This window comes from Rhineura floridana, chromosome 1 (assembly GCF_030035675.1).
Source record: "Rhineura floridana isolate rRhiFlo1 chromosome 1, rRhiFlo1.hap2, whole genome shotgun sequence".
In the NCBI taxonomy this organism is placed as follows: Eukaryota; Metazoa; Chordata; class Lepidosauria; order Squamata; family Rhineuridae; genus Rhineura; species Rhineura floridana.
Window position 1 is genome coordinate 105,998,433 of NC_084480.1, and position 18,459 is coordinate 106,016,891.

The window sequence follows — 18,459 nt, forward strand, 5'->3', positions numbered from 1 at the left end:
ACCTCTAGTGAGCCAGTTAACCCGATCTCTGCCGAAAATGCAACCTTGGAGTCCTCATGAACAGAAAGGGAGAGAGTTACTCTAGGAGGAAAAGGGACCGAACGGAAGCTCGAAGTAATGATCCTTTCCACCTCGTAATGCAGCGGCGGCACCCTAATGACCAAGCGAAAGGAGAATCCGGTTCGTTTGGCGCTTCCCGTCATAGGCGCCGCAAGTAACCGTTTTCCAGGCTCTTCCTTCATTGCCCTTTTAAATGGGGTCCGCGAGGCTCCAGGAGTAGCACGAGGCTTTGGGAGGGAACACTAGGATTGGCCGAGGTCTCCGAGTATAGACACACCTCCCATGCAAAAAGGGCCCTTCTGAGTGGCAGGGAGAGAAGGTAAACAGAGTTGAATCACTCGCCCGACTGACCAATTGGTGGTGGTGTTGGGGTGGGGGGGCTCGTTGGAGGAACCTTTTGCGTGATGGGCTTCTGTGAAATCGGTCCTGAGCAAGACTGTGCCGGAACAGCGAGGAGCCGTAGGCGAGGGGGGAGTGAGTCAGGCAGTGGGCAGATCGAGCCAAAGTCGCTGCTGCCGCTGCCGCTAGACTTCGCCACTTGGGCTGATGTTTCAGCGCTGCGCCTTCTGACGAGTGCTGCGTGAATGTGCTGGGAAGCCTAACGAAGGGAGGGAGGGAGGGAAAGCAAAAGTGGCTTCGGCGCTCGAACTGCTGAGCTCCGCCTGTGCTATTTTTTTTTAACCTTTCTCTCACGGGGTGGGGAGAAGAGGAGGGAAAACACCCCCCTGGTGCTACTTGAATTACTTGAAATCGACGCTTGTGACACTGTTCTTCTGAAGACGACAGCCTTAGAATATCGCCAACCCAGCCAGCGTGCTCGGGAGGGCATGGCAAAGAATCAGAATTCGAAGAATATCTAATCTGGAGTTTGCCGGCGTCTGCGGGAGGGAGGCGCGAGAGTCGGCGGTGACTGAGGTCAAAAGGTAGCAGGGCCCTCGGAGGTGCTCCCTGTTCGGGGGAGGGGGCGGTCACGGGTGGTCGCGGTTATGTAAACCCTGAGCCGCGGAAGTGGATCCCTCTGCTTGACTGCCGAGGCACCCCACCCCACTTCCACCCGCGATTTGCAGCTTGAAGGCAACACAGCGAGCCGCCTGGTGATTGCAACACCCCTCACCCCACCTACCCACACAGCCCTCCGAGAGGGCGGCAGAGTCGGTGGCGGCGACACTCAGACAGGCGACAAAGTTTACCACACCTCACCCTACCCGTTCCCTCCTCCAGTTGGGATCTACTCCGTCTCCAGTTATTTCTTTCCCCTGGTGGGAAGGGTGGCAGATCCTCGCCCGCAGGATGTCAGCAGTGGCTTACATGGACTTTGTGGCCGCCCAGTGCTTGGTGTCCATTTCCAACCGCTCCGTGGCACAGCAAGACGTGACCCGGGAAGCAGAGGTCCTGAAGATGCCCGAGGAGGAAGAAGAGGAAGCCGCCGCCGTCGTGACCAAGGAAATGAACGACCCCAGGGACGCCTGGAAGGATTATTGCACTTTGGTGACCATTGCCAAAAGCTTGTTGGACCTGAACAAATACAGACCCCTCCCGACCCCTTCCATCTGCAGTGACAGTGTGGAAAGCCCAGACGAGGACGCGGGATCAGACAGCGACGTGACCACCGAATCTGGGTCGAGCCCATCCCACAGCCCGGCGGAGGGGCAGGATGCAGGCGGCGGGCCCGACCCCCTCTCTCTCCTGCACAGCGGAGTGCCTCCCAAAGGGAAACTGGCCACTGAAAAAAGACACAAGTGCCCCTACAGTGGATGTGGCAAAGTCTATGGCAAATCGTCCCATCTCAAAGCCCATTACAGAGTGCATACAGGTGAGGCGGGGGCGGGGGCGTGGAGGTGCCCTTGGGGGCTGCCTCAATTGGGTGGGCGGGGAGGGACCTTGCAGCTGGAAGAGAATCGGAGCCTGACGGGGAGCTCAACCTGTTTACAGAAACGATTCAGTTATATAAAGGCAAACAGTGCTCTGTTCTTCCTGTTCCTGCCGCTGCTTTTCCCTAGAAAAAAAATGTCGGTTGTCCTCGTTTGAACCTCTCTTAAGGATGCTGTGATTATTTTAGCCCTTCCCTTCTTCCCTGGTCAGTTTCTATATCAGAGGCTTGCCTTCTCCTCTTCTAAGCCGTCTAGAGAGCAGGCGGGTTTCATTTGGGTGCAGGGTGTTAATGCAAATGGCACGTCAAGACTGTGAGTGGATGGAAGAGCAAAGGGTGTTTTCTCTGGGCTTGTCAGGCTACTGAATCTTGGGGGGGTGTCTCCCACTCTTGCTTCTGTGCTGTATATCGCTGAGGTGTGCTTACACTGAGAAGACCAGACCAGACCAGTAGAGGAGCTGTTTAGTCCAAAAATGCTTATTTGAGGAGGGAAGGAATGCAAAGGGTGGGGGGAGAGTGAGAGACCTGGATGGATGCTTAAGGTTATGCATGCACTCCTGGAACTTTTTGTGGATTGCCATCTGTTCATTTAATTTCATGACAGCTCTTCTCTCCTTGCCAGGGCAGTTTTATAACTGTCCAGAGATCTCCCTGCAGATTTTCTATAACATTGCATAGAATTATACTTTGATTTTTAAAACAGTGGATGGTGAGCTAACTTCACTCTCTTCAGCTGCTTCCTCAAGCAGCATTTTAAGAGCTGTATTTGCTTCAGAGTCTATGGCACATCTTGGCTCCATAAAACTCACTGGGCGTGGCCAGGTTGTGGCAGGCGTCGTGGATTGATGACGTGTTTTCTGAATTCTTGTGAAGAAGCACATGGATGCTCATGATGGTTTAATGTGTGAGCATGTAAAATTAGTTGGCCAGCAAAATAGGCAAGGAAGGCAAGACTGTCTTTGGAAAGTTTCCCATGTATTTCATACAATTGTGAATAGGATGCAGTTGTAGGTATCCTATTGAAAGGAAAGGGATTTTCAAAATTACAATTTTCAAAGACTTTTTGTCTTCATTTAATTCTCAGTAATATGGTAGCCATCTTCCATTGATCCATTTGAATGAAGATACCTTGCTTGATGGCCTTATGTCTTAGGTTTTAGAAACTGAGGCTGAGCATGTCTTCAGTAAAGTGACACTTCTAAGGGAACGTTTGCTGTTTTATTCCTGGTTTATACCCCAACCCACTGTGAAGAGTCACACCCTCTGCTACTGAACACAGCTGGTACTTCACTGCAGTATTAGACATGCATCCTTAAGAGAAAAGCAGATTGCCTCCATATGTGCACATTTAAGGAAAGCTTTTGTGGAAGGCCAAGTGATTGGTGAATTCCACTGTTGCCCTCAAAGGACGTGGTATCCATTTGCTTGTACATGTGTGGGTTAGCAGCATCTAATAATGGTATGATAATGGCACATAGTTTTGTAGTATGGCAGTGGCAGAACATACTTTGCTACTATAATATGACTCGTCAATGGTTATGTTTTATGCAATGAAATCAAGCCCCAAGGAACATGTGTCTGTATTTTGTTTAGACTTGGACATGGGTGTACCCTACATTCAAATGGTACTTGCCTTGGCAGTGTCTGTGGAAGAACAATCCATGGGATGGTTGTCATCTTCCAAGTACTCTAGAGATGGCCTGATTAAAGCAGACACGATGTGATGAGGAATCTGTCTCCATATATACTATAATTACAAAGAACACTTTCATTTCCTGTTCTACAAATACAGATTTTTTTCCCCATAAGTGTTACATTTCCTTTATTTAAAAATGAGACTGGGAGAGGGAGGAAGTAAATGTTGAATGTTATCTGCGACCTCAACTATCCATAAAGCAGGATGTTTTGTGCCCTGATGTAGCCCATCTGAGTTAGATATAGGAGTTTAGCAGAATGTTAACCTAGTAATATAAAAATGTGTCTGCTTTAGCAATTCAGATTCTCAGAAAGTTGCTCTGTTTTTAGATTTTAAACTTTGGTTGGGAGCACTGTATGATGCACATAATCTGCATAGCTGTCTTCAAGTGAAAGATGGCCTAGTGGGAGAAAAGTGAGGTGAAAGAGAAACTCGTATTGCTCAATATTAGCATTTTTCTTGTAGATTATTTTCCCACTACCACTTCCCCCCCGTTTTAGAAAAAATCAACTGGAAGAAGAGATCTTCATTTTAGGAACTGGTACAAGATGGGTACTGCTGCAAACATCTGTGCACTAAAAACTGTCTTTCTCCTGGAGGGGAGGGGCAGAATGTAGATTCTGGCTGAGCTCCTACTGAAGTGTCTTCCTGGCCTGGTTCTGTCTGCTATGCAAGGGAGTCCCAGTGCTACTTTCCTGCTCACGGAACTGGCACTGTACGCGGTACAGGACAGAAGATGAACAGGAAAAGGAGTTTCATGTGTCACTCAGCAGTGATTCCTGTGGTTAAAACACAAAACATAGGAAGGAAAAGAGCATGAACAGGACCCGCCAGTTTCCTTAGCGTGGCAGGAGTACCAATTAATCTGTGAAGACACAGAAGAAGTTCATCATTTGAGACTGCCCCGCTATTACATGCTGAACCAGTAATGTGAGAATTAGATTAAATTAGATTTCTCTTATTTTGGCAACAACAATAGGATCTAGATATCATGCTGTGGAGAACAATTCTTTTAAGTGTGGAAATACATTTCCATTCAGTAAATAAGGACTAGCAGTTAGCCCCTTAATCTAAACTATGGATTCCATGACTAAAGTAATGACAACAGAAGATTTATGTAACTTTAAAGTTGACAATGAGGACATTGAACTTGTCAAGGATTATCCATACCTCGGCACAGTCATTAACCAAAATGGAGACAATAGTCAAGAAATCAGAAGGCTAGGACTGGGGAGGGCAGCTATGAGAGAACTAGAAAAGGTCCTCAAATGCAAAGATATATCACTGAACACCAAAGTCAGGATCATTCAGACCATGGTATTCCTGATCTCTGTGTATGGATGTGAAAGTTGGACAGTGAAAAAGGCGGATAAGAGAAAAATTAACTCATTTGAAATGTGGTGTTGGAGGAGAGCTTTGCGCATACCATGGACTGCGAAAAAGACAAATAATTGGGTGTTAGAACAAATTAAACCAGAACTGTCACTAGAAGCTAAAATGATGAAACTGAGGTTATCATACTTTGGACACATAATGAGAAGACATGATTCACTAGAAAAGACAATAATGCTGGGAAGAACAGAAGGGAGTAGAAAAAGAGGAAGGCCAAACAAGAGATGGATTGATTCCATAAAGGAAGCCACAGACCTGAACTTACAAGATCTGAACAGGGTGGTTCATGACAGATGCTGTTGGAGGTCACTGATTCATAGGGTTGCCATAAGTCATAATCAACTTGAAGGCACATAACAACAACAACAAATTGCCCACTCTGAAGTAAATTAAGTTATGCTTAGCAGTGGGATCCCACAAAATGGAAATGAAGCAGCACGATGTAGTTTTTAGTCTGAAAAGGTACAATATCAGAAATGCTATGAAATGCTCCTTTCCTGCCACTGATTTATATTCTACTGATCAGGACCTCTGCTCGGTGTTCTGAGAACTATTGACAAAGGCCCTTCTGCAAGTTAGCAGTGTAAAGTACTTGCACTGCAAATTGACCTACTATGTTTGTAAATACGTTCACTTGCATTCTACTTCAAATAATTTGTGAAGACTCTTTCCACCAAGGAATTAGTTCAATTAACAGTACAGCATTAGCAACTCTGTCTTTTATCAGCTGGAAAAGTGGGAAATAATAAACAGTACTGTCTATTTTGCTTTGAAATTTGTTTGCATTGGTGAATTATTTACAGCAAGTAGCTTTATTACTTGATTAGAGCTTCCAGTGGTTAAATAACCCCTCCCCAAAATTAATAAGAAAACCAAAGGAGCTTTGTGTAGCCTGATCGTGTAGATCAAGGTGTAAGATGATTTTCAGGCCAAGTCCTTAGCAAATAAGACACTTGAACTCTATATTCTAGGGTAAAACTTGCCTGCTTGATTAAAACCGCATGGTGCTCATTGCATTCATTGTGCATTCCACAATTACACTGTGGCATTTCCTGACTTTCCCCTTCCCCCACCCAATTGGAATTGTAATTGTCTCCAGTCTTTTCTTAATTTTTAAAAACCAACTTTTCACTTTTCTTATTTCTAGCCTTACAGGTATGCTTAAAATAATAGGACCTTTCTTCATCTGAAGGTGCTTTCTGGGCCATCAGTCTGATTTGCCATAACGTCTTTTACAACCTCTGTGTAAAAACAAATCATGTTCTCCCTTCTCTTACATTTTTAATGCTTATTGCAGGTTCTCAAAAAATTCGGTGAGCTTTGATTCATTATAACAGCGTAAAACTACAGGTGTAATAGCTTGTGAACGGAGCTGTACTGACCAAGACCTTTCCACCTGCAGGGCCTACTGTTTCAGTTGAAGGTTCTTCCTGAAAGATATATCTGCTCCACTCCAAAGTGGGAGGGGGCACTGGGGCTCTTGCATGATTCTTGTGGACACTGTGGAGGCTCTGGGGTAACACTGCATAAGCATAACCCTAACATGCTGAAAAACCTTATACAGGTTGTGGAGATCAGAATGAGGTTGGGAGGTGATGGGAGAGAAAAATGCATTATATGTCTTTAAACTAAGTAATGAGATAATGATAGGGTTGCCAGGTTCAGGGCCTGAGACTGATCCTGTATCTTCAAGAGAAGAGAAAGTCAGTCAAGTGCAGGTGTTCTTACAACACTGTAATGGGAAAAACCACACGGTGGAATTTTCCCTTCCCCCTGTACAACTTTTAAAGATACAGAAGACCTCTTGGAGGCCGGGCCTAGCAACCAAGAGGTCTTCTGTATCTTTAAAAGTCGTGCAGGGGGAAGAGAGAATTCCACCTTGTGGTTTTTCCCATTACAATGTTGCAAGAACACCTGCACTTGGCTGACTTTCTCTTCTCTTGAAGATACAGGATCAGTCTCAGGCCCTGAACCTGGCAACCCTAGATGATGATGATGAACTGCCCTTCACTAGCAGGTCCCAAGGTGGTTTACAACATTTTGAAGACATTTTAACTCTATATTCAGGTGGGTCCTTGAATATTAAAAGCAGTTAAGATAAATTACAGGAATAAGGTGAGTCCTGAAAAGACTCATCTCACTTGTCTCCCAATCAAGCTGTTCCCCACTCAGGGGTCAGAAGGCAGTATCTAACTAAGGGTTTATCCACATGGGAGCATTTCTTCATAGCAAACACACTTGGTGCTCAATGGTAGCGTCAAATCAGTTGTTTTCCATTCACGTAAGTAGGCGTTCCTCTGGAAAGGATTAGTGTTGCTGTTTCCTTGTGGCTCTGCCCTCTAATTTTACATTTTTATTCCCTCCAGTTGCTCAGTTACTAGGCATGTGAAAATATTTTTGACCTGCAAAGTATTTCCATTCCCTCCTGCACCCACTGCTTCCTAAGTTTGGCGGTTGAAAAGAAGATAACTCACAGGCACCTTCTTTCTCCTCTGCCCCTTGCTTTTTCTGAGTTAATTTTTCCTTGCTGGAAAAACAAATAAATATAATAATGATATTTCAAGTAAAATATCAATATTGATATTTTGAGAAAATATTGATATCGATATTTTCTCAAATATCAATATTTCTGAGGCATATATTTTTTTAAAAAAATCCACTAGATTTTATTAGGGGAAAAACTCAGAAACCAGGCATGGAGAGATGTTACTTCAAAATTCTCTCCTCAAAATGGAGAATATGAGAAAGAATGATAAAATCCAATGGCAATTCCCATTGCTAGTCACAAGGAATAAAGGAAGTTTTCTCGGGGAGAAAGGGGGGAAAGAAGGAAGGGTTGCAATAAACTGTGAAGGGCTGGACAGAGCAGTCGGAAGTTACTAGATAAACCACCAGAAACAACATGGAATTCATGGGAGAGTTAGTGGGCGGAGAAAGGGGAGTAGCTGAAAGTGACAATTCACCCACTCACTAAAAACCATCGAAGCAAACCATCTGCAAAGACATGTGGAGCCGTATTATTCTAAACTTTTCATATTATCAGTGGATTGGGTTAGTATGGGCAGGGGCGGCTCCAGGAATGCCGGGGCCCTTGGGCATCAGCTTGCCCTGGCCCCCAGCACGTGTGTGTGTGCATGCACATGCATGCGTGCGCACAAATGCACACACATGCCCCCCACGCCCCCCACCTACCAGTCTGCTGTCTTTTACCATTGTCCTTAATGAAGGTGGCGGCTGCGGTTTCCCTAAGGAGATGATGCCTCCGCTGCCATCTTTGCTGATGGCACGCGTGCATGCTACACATGTGCATCTCTGCCATCAACTAAGATGACAGCAGGGGCTTCAGTACCTTAGGGAAACCGCGGCCGCCATCTTCATTAAGGGCAATGATAAAAGACAGCCGACAGGTAGGTGGGGTGTGTGTGGGGGCTGTGGGTCGCAGAAGGGGAGCAGAGGGGCAGTTGAGGGCCCCCCTGTAGCTCCAGGGGCCATCGGGCCAGTGCCCCACCTGGCTGCCCTTTACAACCGGCCCTGAGTATGGGTTTACAGGGGGGAAACTGCATGATAGCTTCTGTTTGCCAGTAAAGTTATGTGAACCATGCAAATTAAAAGGAGATGTGAGTAGCACCAAATGCACAGTAAACTACAATGTAGATGAACCCTAAATACATCTGGTTTTGAAGGCTGCATCAGGCTTCAGGCATAATTAAAAAAAAAACCAAACCTAGAAGATAGCAATGGATATGAACTTCATGGGGAGACTCCATGGTAAAATGGCTAAATGACAACTCATCAGTTTAGTTGAATACAATTCATTACTATTTATTTGAATCTGAATACAGATAATAGTTTCCTGTCGTTCTATCACCAGTCTTTTGTAGTAAAAGGTTACTGGGCCTATTTAACATACATTGAGATTCTAATTGAATTATCGCTGATTGTACTTTTTGCATGTTATTGCCATTCAATCCCCCCTTTACATTTTTCTCCTTATACCTGCCAACTGAGAATTAATTCCATGAATCTGAAGATATGGGCTGTAGTTAAAGACAGCTTGTGCCATAATAAATGTGTTAGTCTTTATTGTGCCATTGGATACTTTTTTGTTTTTGCTGAAATGGATAAACATGGCTAGCTCTCTGGAAGTTTATTTGATGATATGGGTACCATTTGAGGTCTCCATGTGAGATTCTAGGTTCCAGCATAAACACTAAAAAAGCAACAACAAAAAAGCAGTCTTACCTTTTTAATAGAACCTAAATCTATGATGGTAATTCAGATATAAGGGCTGTAATTACCATGGATAAGATTAGTTACTTATGGTTTCAACATCTATCCTGTGTTTGTGGGAGACTTCCCACAATATGTTGTGTTTTCAACATCAGAAGTTCCAGCCTTCCCCTATTATTCACTCACAAGGAGAAATAAAGTATGTGAATGAATTGATAATGGACACGGATGTAATGGTCCAGAGTCACGGGGCTGCGTAGGTCATAGACCAGTTCCTTTTTTGGAAGCAGGGTCCCAGCCAGGTCCCTATGTATGAGCCAATCAGCAGGAAAAGAGAGTGTGTTAGCCACTGAGAAGAGTCCTTGTCCTTTCATGCTGATTGGAACCAATCAGAGTGAAAGGAGTTGAGTCAGCCACTGAGAAGACTCTTTTCAGTAGCTAATGCACAGCCTCCCCTTTCGTGCTGATTGGCTGTTAGGGATGTCTGTTGTGGTGGAGTGTAGACTCGTGAGACAATGGGGAGAGCAAGGGAGACCAGGAAAGTGGAAAAGGGGTGTGGCTGTCATGAAAGGATCCTGCATTTCTGAATTTTGCAACTACACTACTGAGATTCATGGATTTTCACAAGAGAATATCACAGTAGCTACTTGAGGGGACTCAGACTGGTGTGAAAGTAAGGATTTTAGCAAGAATCCTTTTATTTCTCTTCTTAATGTTTGTGTGAGTGAAGCACTGTATGCGTTATATTTGACATTAATGAAATGTCAAGACCAGTTTCTAGTACTCACAATCATTGTTTTCTAGTGTTCATTTTGTCTTCATTGGAAGATGAGGACAAATACATTGCAGCCTAAGAAGGAAAATAAATATTGAAGATGGAAGCCATGAAAAATAAGCATTGTGGTTGCTCATAAACTTCATTCTTTCACACCAAGGTTGGTTATTCTAGTTGCCAGCAATGGACATTCTAAAAATGCCAGCATTAATTATTTATTGCTCCTTGTTGCCTCAGCATAGAAAAACATATGCTATGTATTTGTGTGTGCTTCTTAGAAAATGAACATGCACTATCTTTCTGGGCGAATACATTCTTCCATGTGGCACTGTAAAATATTCACGTTAATTAATTAATTAAAAACGTACATTTTAACATTCAAAACCTTCATATAAAAACTTCAAAAGAAACACAATACAGCTGACAAATCAAAACATCACACAATATGTAAAACATATATTGCAGTTCCCATTCCTTGGCACAGTTGTGAAACCAAGCTATTAACATAATCAGCTAATCGCAATAATGATTTCTAAAAGAGCCATCAAATTAAAATAGTGTCAGCCATAAACCTTTTAAAATCCTTTCTAAACGACCTTGGTTTTGATGGCTGACTGAAGCAGTGAAGTGATGGGGCCTGGCACACCTCAATTGCACAGGCTGGGCACCAACACAAAAAAAGCCCTGCCGCTGGTTACCACCCACTGTGCTTCACAAGGTTGAAGGATCTGGAGTAGGGCCTCAGATGATTACCAGAACATGTGGTAAGAATCATACAGAAGAAGACAAACATATGCTGAACAAAGGTGCCATGCCTAGACCACGCTGGCTATGGAAACCAAGTTAAGATTCTAATAGTCCATTTTCCAATTCCTTGAAAGGAGCCCATTGCCTAACATTTCAGAATGTTTGGCTCTTCTAATATGAAAACTGTTAATATCAAAAAACGTTTGGGCCCAGCCAATGTGACTTTGCCCTTTCTAAGCCAGGACAGCAATCTACAATATGTTTATTTCATCTAGCAATGTTAATGGATTATGGCTCTTTTTCTTTCCCAATAAGAAATCCTGTAAATCAGTAAAAACAAAGAAAGAATCAAGTAAGTTTTCAAAAGCTGCATGCAGATTTAGTATCCCTTTAAAAAAAACAACACCATCCTTCTATCCTAGAATTCATCATTTTAATACAGGGGACTCCAGGCTCCTTGCAGAGGCTACACATGCAGTTGTGTAGCAACAAAAATAGAGGCAGGTAGATATTTTGCCCAGAGTAATCTGGAGATCTTGCTGCTTGACTAGTGCACTTTCCCACAGAGAACTATGTCATGCAATATTCATGTCACCTTTGTTTCTTTTCCAAGTAAGAAAATCCCAAATGTCTGCCCAAGCCAACTGGGCGTGGCACATTAATACTAAGATCCTGGAGCAGAAGTCCACAAAGCTACAGTTTTGTCTTTCAGTGGCTTCTCTGATCTAATCTCTCTCTTTTTTTATTGGCCATGTTCTCTTATCTAACAGATATCATGCCTATAGAAATGGAAATGCACATAGCTTAAGTCTGAATGCATTTTCTTTCTCGCCAGCACTGGTAACTTTGCGGCTGCTGTGTCTGTTTCTTTTTTTATCACACATATGAAGGAAAAAGATGCTTTGCAGGCTTGCCAGCTTGCCATGAAGCAGCCAGATGCTTGCAAACATCTGGATTCAGTGAGAGTGAAATTCTTAATCCTGAGTCTTTGGAACTGGGTGTTCAGACTCTGTTGCCCAGTCAGTAATCATTTACTTGGGATAATCAAAGCCAAAAGAAAAATGGAGTTAGAAGGGCTTGTGCCAAACATCAAGAGATAACCGCAACCATTCTGGAGCAAGGAAGAAAGCCTGATCGGAGCACATTCCTGTACTGCTCACTCATCCATTGAGACTTAAAAACTTCTGGGCAATTCTGAAACATCTATGGCTAAAATGGGCAGGCATCAAGTGGCAACAACTACATAGCCAAGTGCTGCTAAGACAGTGGGTGTGTTCCTGGACAACACAAGAGCTCAGGACTCTAAGCACTCTTGGAAGAAAGCAGGAATAACACAAATTCCAGAGGCCTTTGGAGACAAAGAGGAATGCAAGGTATTTTGGAGTGTTTTCTTTGCATTGTTTGTGATGATTGGATTTTCAAGCTTGGGGGTTGTGGGGCATTCTTTGGTTCTTCCTGTATCCATTTTCTTTATGGGGTGGGTGCAAGTTTCTCCATTTTCCCTTTCTTGGCTTTCAAACCATCACCAGTACACCAGTTATCTATTTAAAAGCTGCTGTCAGCTGATACCCAGGAGGAAATAGCGGCCCAAGCATTCATCAGCAGGATCACACCAAGGCTATATGCACATTACAGGCTTAGAACACTATGAGGCTGTTTTTTCTCTCTGTGTTTCTATTTGATTTTGCAAATCCCGGTGTCTCCAGCCACCCTTTGTCAGTACCCGGTTTCCCTACTTCTCCACCCACCCAAACTCCTGTTGGTGAAGCTTTCATCCCTCCAACTCCACCCCCTGGAAATCATCTTCTTGTTGTTTCTCCAGGTGTTGGCACTTTAAATAATCAAAGTGTGTGAGAGGAGACACACACCCCCTTCTTGTTTAGAGGATGGGCAAAGATGGACATGGATCCCCCCTTGTTTTAAAATGAATGAGACTTGCAATCCTAACCTATTTACCAGGGAATAAGCCCCATTGAATTCAACACAGCTTACTTCTGAGTAGACATGGGTAGGATTAGTGAGTAAAAAGTGAGATGCTCCTCTGTGACACACACACACACTCCTGCTGACATCAGGCATGTAGGACCACCACCAGGAAACATTTCCACTGTATACATCTGGGATCTGCCACTCAACAGTTTTAAAGTTAGAGTGAAGCTGGTTTGGGAGATAATGCAATAAAATGAAATATTTTAGAAGAAACCAGTGGATTTTATTTATTTATTTATTTAAAAATATTTCTATCCCGCCGTTCTACCCTACAACAGGGCACTCAGGGCGGCTACAATAAAATAGCACACATATATAGTAAAATACACAATAAAAAAACAAACATTACAGTAAGTTAAAATGCATAAAATACAATTAAAATACATAAAATGCATTATGCATACACATATACACACACACATACAAACATATATATATGTATATATGTGCATACACATATAAGAGAGAGAGAATAAAAGAACTTAAAAGATAAAAATAAAAAACTTTAAACAGTGTCAAGGCTGACCCGTCAGTCCCAACCAAATGATCTCCGGAACAAAATAGTTTTTACAAGTTTCCGGAAGACCATCAGGAAGGGAACAAAGCGGGCTTCTTGGGGCAAGGAATTCCAAAGTCTGAAACGTCCAGGAACGGACGCAGCTGGTAGACCATTTTGAGATGGCCAAAAGCACCCCTGGCTACCACAGCCACCTGATACTCCAGCAGCAGGGCAGGATCCAGAAGAACTCCGGACTGCGGACCTGCTCTTTCAAGGAAAGTGCAACCCCATCCAGAACAGGTTGCAACCCTATCCCTGGGGCAGTTTTCCCCTTGGCCAGCAACACTTCCATCTTGTCTGGATTAAGTTTCAGTTTGTTAGCCCACATCCAGCCCTTCACAGCCTCCAGGCACTGGTTTAGGACGAGCTCTCCCACCCTGCCATCAGATGGAAGGGAGAGATAGAGTTGAGTGTCATCAGCATATTGATGACATTGCACTCCAAATCTCCGGATGACCTCTCCCAGCGGTTTCATATAAATGTTAAAGAGCATGGGAGACAGAATGGAACCCTGTGGTACCCCATAGGCCAACAGCCAGGGGGTGGAGCAGTAGTCTCCCAGCACCACTTTCTGTGTCCTGTCCATCAGGTAGGAATGGAGCCACTGTAAAACAGTGCCTCCTAGACCCATCCCAGCAAGACGGCTCAGAAGGATACTATGATCGATGGTATCAAAGGCTGCCGAGAGGTCCAGCAGCACCAACAGGGATGCACTCCCCCTGTCTGATGCCCGGCGTAGGTCATCAAGCAGGGCGACCAGGGCAGTCTCTGTCCCACGACCAGGTCTGAAGCCTGATTGAAAAGGGTCTAGATAATTCGATTCATCCAGGAAAACTTGGAGTTGAGCCACCACCACCCTCTCAATCACCTTGCCAAGAAAGGGGAGAATAAAACAAACCATAATCCCTTTGTTTGCTGCTGTTTACTAGCAGAGGGAAACAATCTGCGCATTCATGGCCAGTCATTATTCATGGTTCACTATGATGTGCAAATGCAGTTACTGTCTATGGGTGAGCCTGAGTTCTAGTGTTATGAGAGGGAGAAAAAGTTCTCTGTATCTTCTTTATGCCACGCACATTTCTAAAATCATATGTCATGTGCTCTTTAATTAATTTTTCCCTAAATTAAAAAGCTAAAAATCCTTTAGCCTTTTCTATTGTGCAAACCAGAACTGTAACCTGTATTCCAAATGTGGCTGCATCGTAGATGTCTGTGAGGTATTATGATGCATGTTTTGTTTTTATTTCATTTGCAGTCCCATTCCTAAATTCCTAACGTTAAAACTTCAGCTTGGGGCAAAGATACAGGAAGGCATGTCCATATCTTCCATATACGTATCTGATTCCCTTCCTCCACCACCAAGTGGGAGATGCCACCCATAGCCCTGAATTCCTCCAAGCTCAAAAGGGGCTATAGGAGTTGGGGGTGCAAATTTCAAAGAGGAAATGCTGAGTGTATGTGGGCGGGTGTATTTGTATGTTTCCCTTTTGAGCAGTTCTTGTGCTTAATTCTCAAATAGTGTTTTGAACTTGGAAGAGTATAAGAAGCTCTTGAGGCCTCCTCTGAGTGGTAACCCTCTGAAGATGGAACACTAGAAGGGTTGGAGAGCACTTTCAGAATGTGAACATGTACTCCCTATGGATCTGACTGGTGGGCCAGGGTTGGGATTCAGATTTAGGGTCCCTTGGACTGGGTACAGATTTGGAACTCAGGTGCAAATAGGCGTCTTCCTCTATTCTTTCAACCCATGCAGATACACAGCACCCACTATTGCTGCCATCTACAGCTCTTGACCCTAACCTTATTTCCACATTCCTGACAAGAGAGGTTTGGCCAGGGAGGGGATTTCCCAAATCCATTTGAGAGAGCTAGGACTAGGAGCAGGGCTTTTTCAGAAGTTTTTTCTGTCCTATATAAATTTCTCTTCAGAAAAGGGCAGAGGCCCAATCCTACTTTAGTGCAGAAACTTATTAGCATTCTGGGGAAATAATTTAATTTTTAATTTTACTGCTGGTTGAAGCTTTAATATGGAGAAAAAACCTACACAGTGTTAAAATGTAATTGATACTCCTTTTAATAGTGAAGTCAGGTGGTTGAGTGCCGACAGGAAGGACTGGAACCACAGCAGGGTCACTAAGAAACAAGAGGGAGATATCAGCATTCTCAGGTGAACTCCGAGGTATGCACAATACCATATATGAGAAAAAAAAACCAAGGGAGCAATGTTCCTCCCCCCCCCCAAAAAAAAAACACCCCAATGAGGACTGAGCATGCTTAGTGGCCTCTCAGGAGGCATAGGATGTTGAGTGTCGGTTGGAAAAGAAAAATGGAAAAACAAGGGGGAGTAACTTGGCCTGCTTGAGCCCTTTACAGTTTACACAGAAAACTTTGCAATATCATGGAGGATGGCAGGACTGGCTTGCTGACACCCTGAACAGGAGCACTCCTGTTAGAGGAATGCACTGCAGCCTTTTGTTGCAGCTCTCACATAGGAGAACCAGCTATGTATATTTGATTGCAACTTTTATATTTATCACTTTGAATTTTTATAAGTAAAGCAGGATATTGAGTAGTATAAGTTAAATGTGCAACAAATTTATGGACAGTGTATTTTTTAAATGACCAGTATATGGAAGCAAAGAGCAGCAGCTGGCAGGGGGACTTGGTTTAAAACCCTTTTCTGCTCTTATGTAAAGCGATGTGCATAGGCCTTATAGTAAAGTACTGTAATAAAAGAAATGTTGGGTAGTACAATCATACTACACACATTATATCATTTGCCAGACCAACCATTTGTTTGTAGTGATGTTTCATTCTGTGTTTCGTTTCCACTTTAATGTACAGGCCTCCCTCCAGCTGATCTATTGAAACCAATGCCAAGTAGGTAGATTCAAGGCCCGCCAGCAACTGCAGGATAGGAAAGTACAAGACAAACAACTGATCTTCTTAGGCAGTAATTTACCTCAGCCCTCTGAAGTAATCTTTATACATTTTTAGTAACAGCAGTGCTCCATCATAGTAAGCATTGAGTAATGCTAATTTTTGCCCTGCCTCTGAGGAGCGTTTATGCTCTAGGGCCCTGATGTCTTTCATTTCCGTCCAGAAGTATAATTCTACAGCTATATTTTTGTTTTCTTCTAGAGCAGGAGTAGCCAACATGGTGCCTTCCAGATGTTGCTGAACTCCACCTCCCATTATACCTGACCATTGGCCATGCTGGCTAGGATTGATGGGAGTTGGAATCCAAGAACATCTGGAGGGCCATAGGTTTTTCTATCCCTGCTCTGTCTAGTCAAAAGTGTTTTCCTGGGAAAGTATAGGACTTTTGTTAACCGACTACCTTTTCTGTTTCAGCATAGGATGCATTTTCCCTCAGTGCAACTGGAACCTTGTTTACCAAACTGTTATGGGCCCAAGAAGACTCTAAAATAAGGTGAATGCAAGTTGTTTCACTTTATTGAATTTTCTGCTACTGTGTGGCAGCTATTAATAATCCTGTTAACTGCCTCTATTTCTCATTCTAGAAACCACTGTTACACCAGAAACACTTGAGAAGGGAAGGCAAATACGTGGGCACTTGTCACAATGAGAAGTGGAAGTTTGCTTTAATGGCCAAATACCTGGGTATGCTCAATGGAAGGAAATAGAAAATTGTGCTCTTAAATCTACAGGGAGCATGACAGGAGAACTTTGACAGAATGCTACATTCATGAAGGCATCTAGATAAACTTCCTTGTACAGGCCAGAGGAAAGCAATGCTACAGCAGAATCTATCCAACATGATATCTCAAGGATCAGTTATAGGAGTTCCACAGGACTCCAGAAGTGTAGTCGGCCAGGGTCTTGGGGAGTCTTAGATCTCTTTCTTTTTTGGGAACAGGGTCGAAGCAACTTCCTTATGTCTCTAGCATCCTATGAGCTGATCACCATGAAAGGGAAGTGTGTTAGCAACTGAGAAGATTCTTCCAACGTGCTTGCTTGTCCTTTCCTGCTGATTGGAGCCAATCAGAGTGAAAGGAGGTGAGTTAGCTACTGAGAAGAGTCTTCTCAGTAGCTAACACTCTCCCCTTTCATGCTTATTGGCTCCTAGGGACATCTGTTGTTATGGGAGAAGGCATTAACAAGGATCTCATTCTCAACCCAGTAGTAAAAAAAGGGAGAGGGTTGTGACTATCATGAAGGGACCCTGCAATTTGAATTTGCCACTACACTAATGCAGGACTCTAATGAAAACATATGTGCTCTTCCCTCCTCACACCTACATGGATGTGTTATTCACCACCTCGTATAAATTCACTCAGGTACAGAATGGTAGAAGCTGTGACTAGACTGTACTATTCCTTTTGGTTGCTGCTCTATCTTGGCTCCCCTCTCCCCCCCTCGCCAAGGAGCAAAGAGTGAACTTTCCAGGATGCATCTTCCAGGTCCTTGTATAGACTGTCCATTATGGTAGCATTTGCTACACACATACACTGCTGTTTGGACATGGCTCGTGTAAATGTGCTTTGAAAATAAAGGTTGTTTTGGTACTGGTTATCTCTGTGAATCTGTTACAGTACTGCTCCAGTATGTTGTACCTCAAACTCGTATTACTAATAAGTTTACCTTTTGAAATTATCCTTGCGCCACTTCACATGAAAACCACCATTGCTAAATATATTAATGGTCAGTAATACTATTTTCCCATACACACACGGGTTTCCGACCTCAGGAACATTATTCACTCCACCCACTGTTTGCATAGAATTAAAATGTCCACATTAATAATGGCTTATTTTGGTTTGTTCAGAAATAATTGTGTAACTGCACTTCCAGATGGCACTACTGGAGTGTCTAGGCATCTTTTCCTAGACTTTTGAAGTCTATCTAATAGTTGTCCTCAGAAATGTGCACAATGCAACAGGCATATGGCATTGCCAGATGGCTTACACCTGGTATTTAACCCCACCACCAGCACCAGCAGCAGCCCATGGAATTTGTATAAATCAAGTATTTGTGTGTATCTCTCCTTAATGCTTTGAGCTGAGGCAGCACGTTTCCATTATTGTTTAACTGTGCATGTGCATCCCTCCCTTCAGTAATGTGTTGCTCTGATGGGACTCTGCACTTTTATTTGCTTGCAAGATTCAGACTGTGAAGAA

At 43.6% G+C, this 18,459-nt stretch overlaps 1 protein-coding gene and 1 long non-coding RNA gene across 2 annotated transcripts in view; both read left to right on the forward strand.

Moving 5' to 3' along the window:
* The first annotated feature begins 363 nt into the window (after positions 1–363).
* KLF9 (KLF transcription factor 9) overlaps positions 364–18,459 on the forward strand; it is a 30,940-nt gene continuing 12,844 nt past the window's right edge. The window contains exon 1 of the mRNA XM_061628180.1: positions 364–1,873. Coding sequence (XP_061484164.1) covers positions 1,351–1,873 — 523 coding nt within the window. The 5' untranslated portion in view covers positions 364–1,350. The remainder of the gene's footprint in view (positions 1,874–18,459) is intronic.
* On the forward strand, positions 8,464–16,751 carry LOC133385357 (uncharacterized). Its single transcript, XR_009762858.1, has 3 exons — positions 8,464–12,143; positions 15,399–15,497; positions 16,673–16,751. It is a non-coding gene; the product is annotated as an uncharacterized LOC133385357 (long non-coding RNA).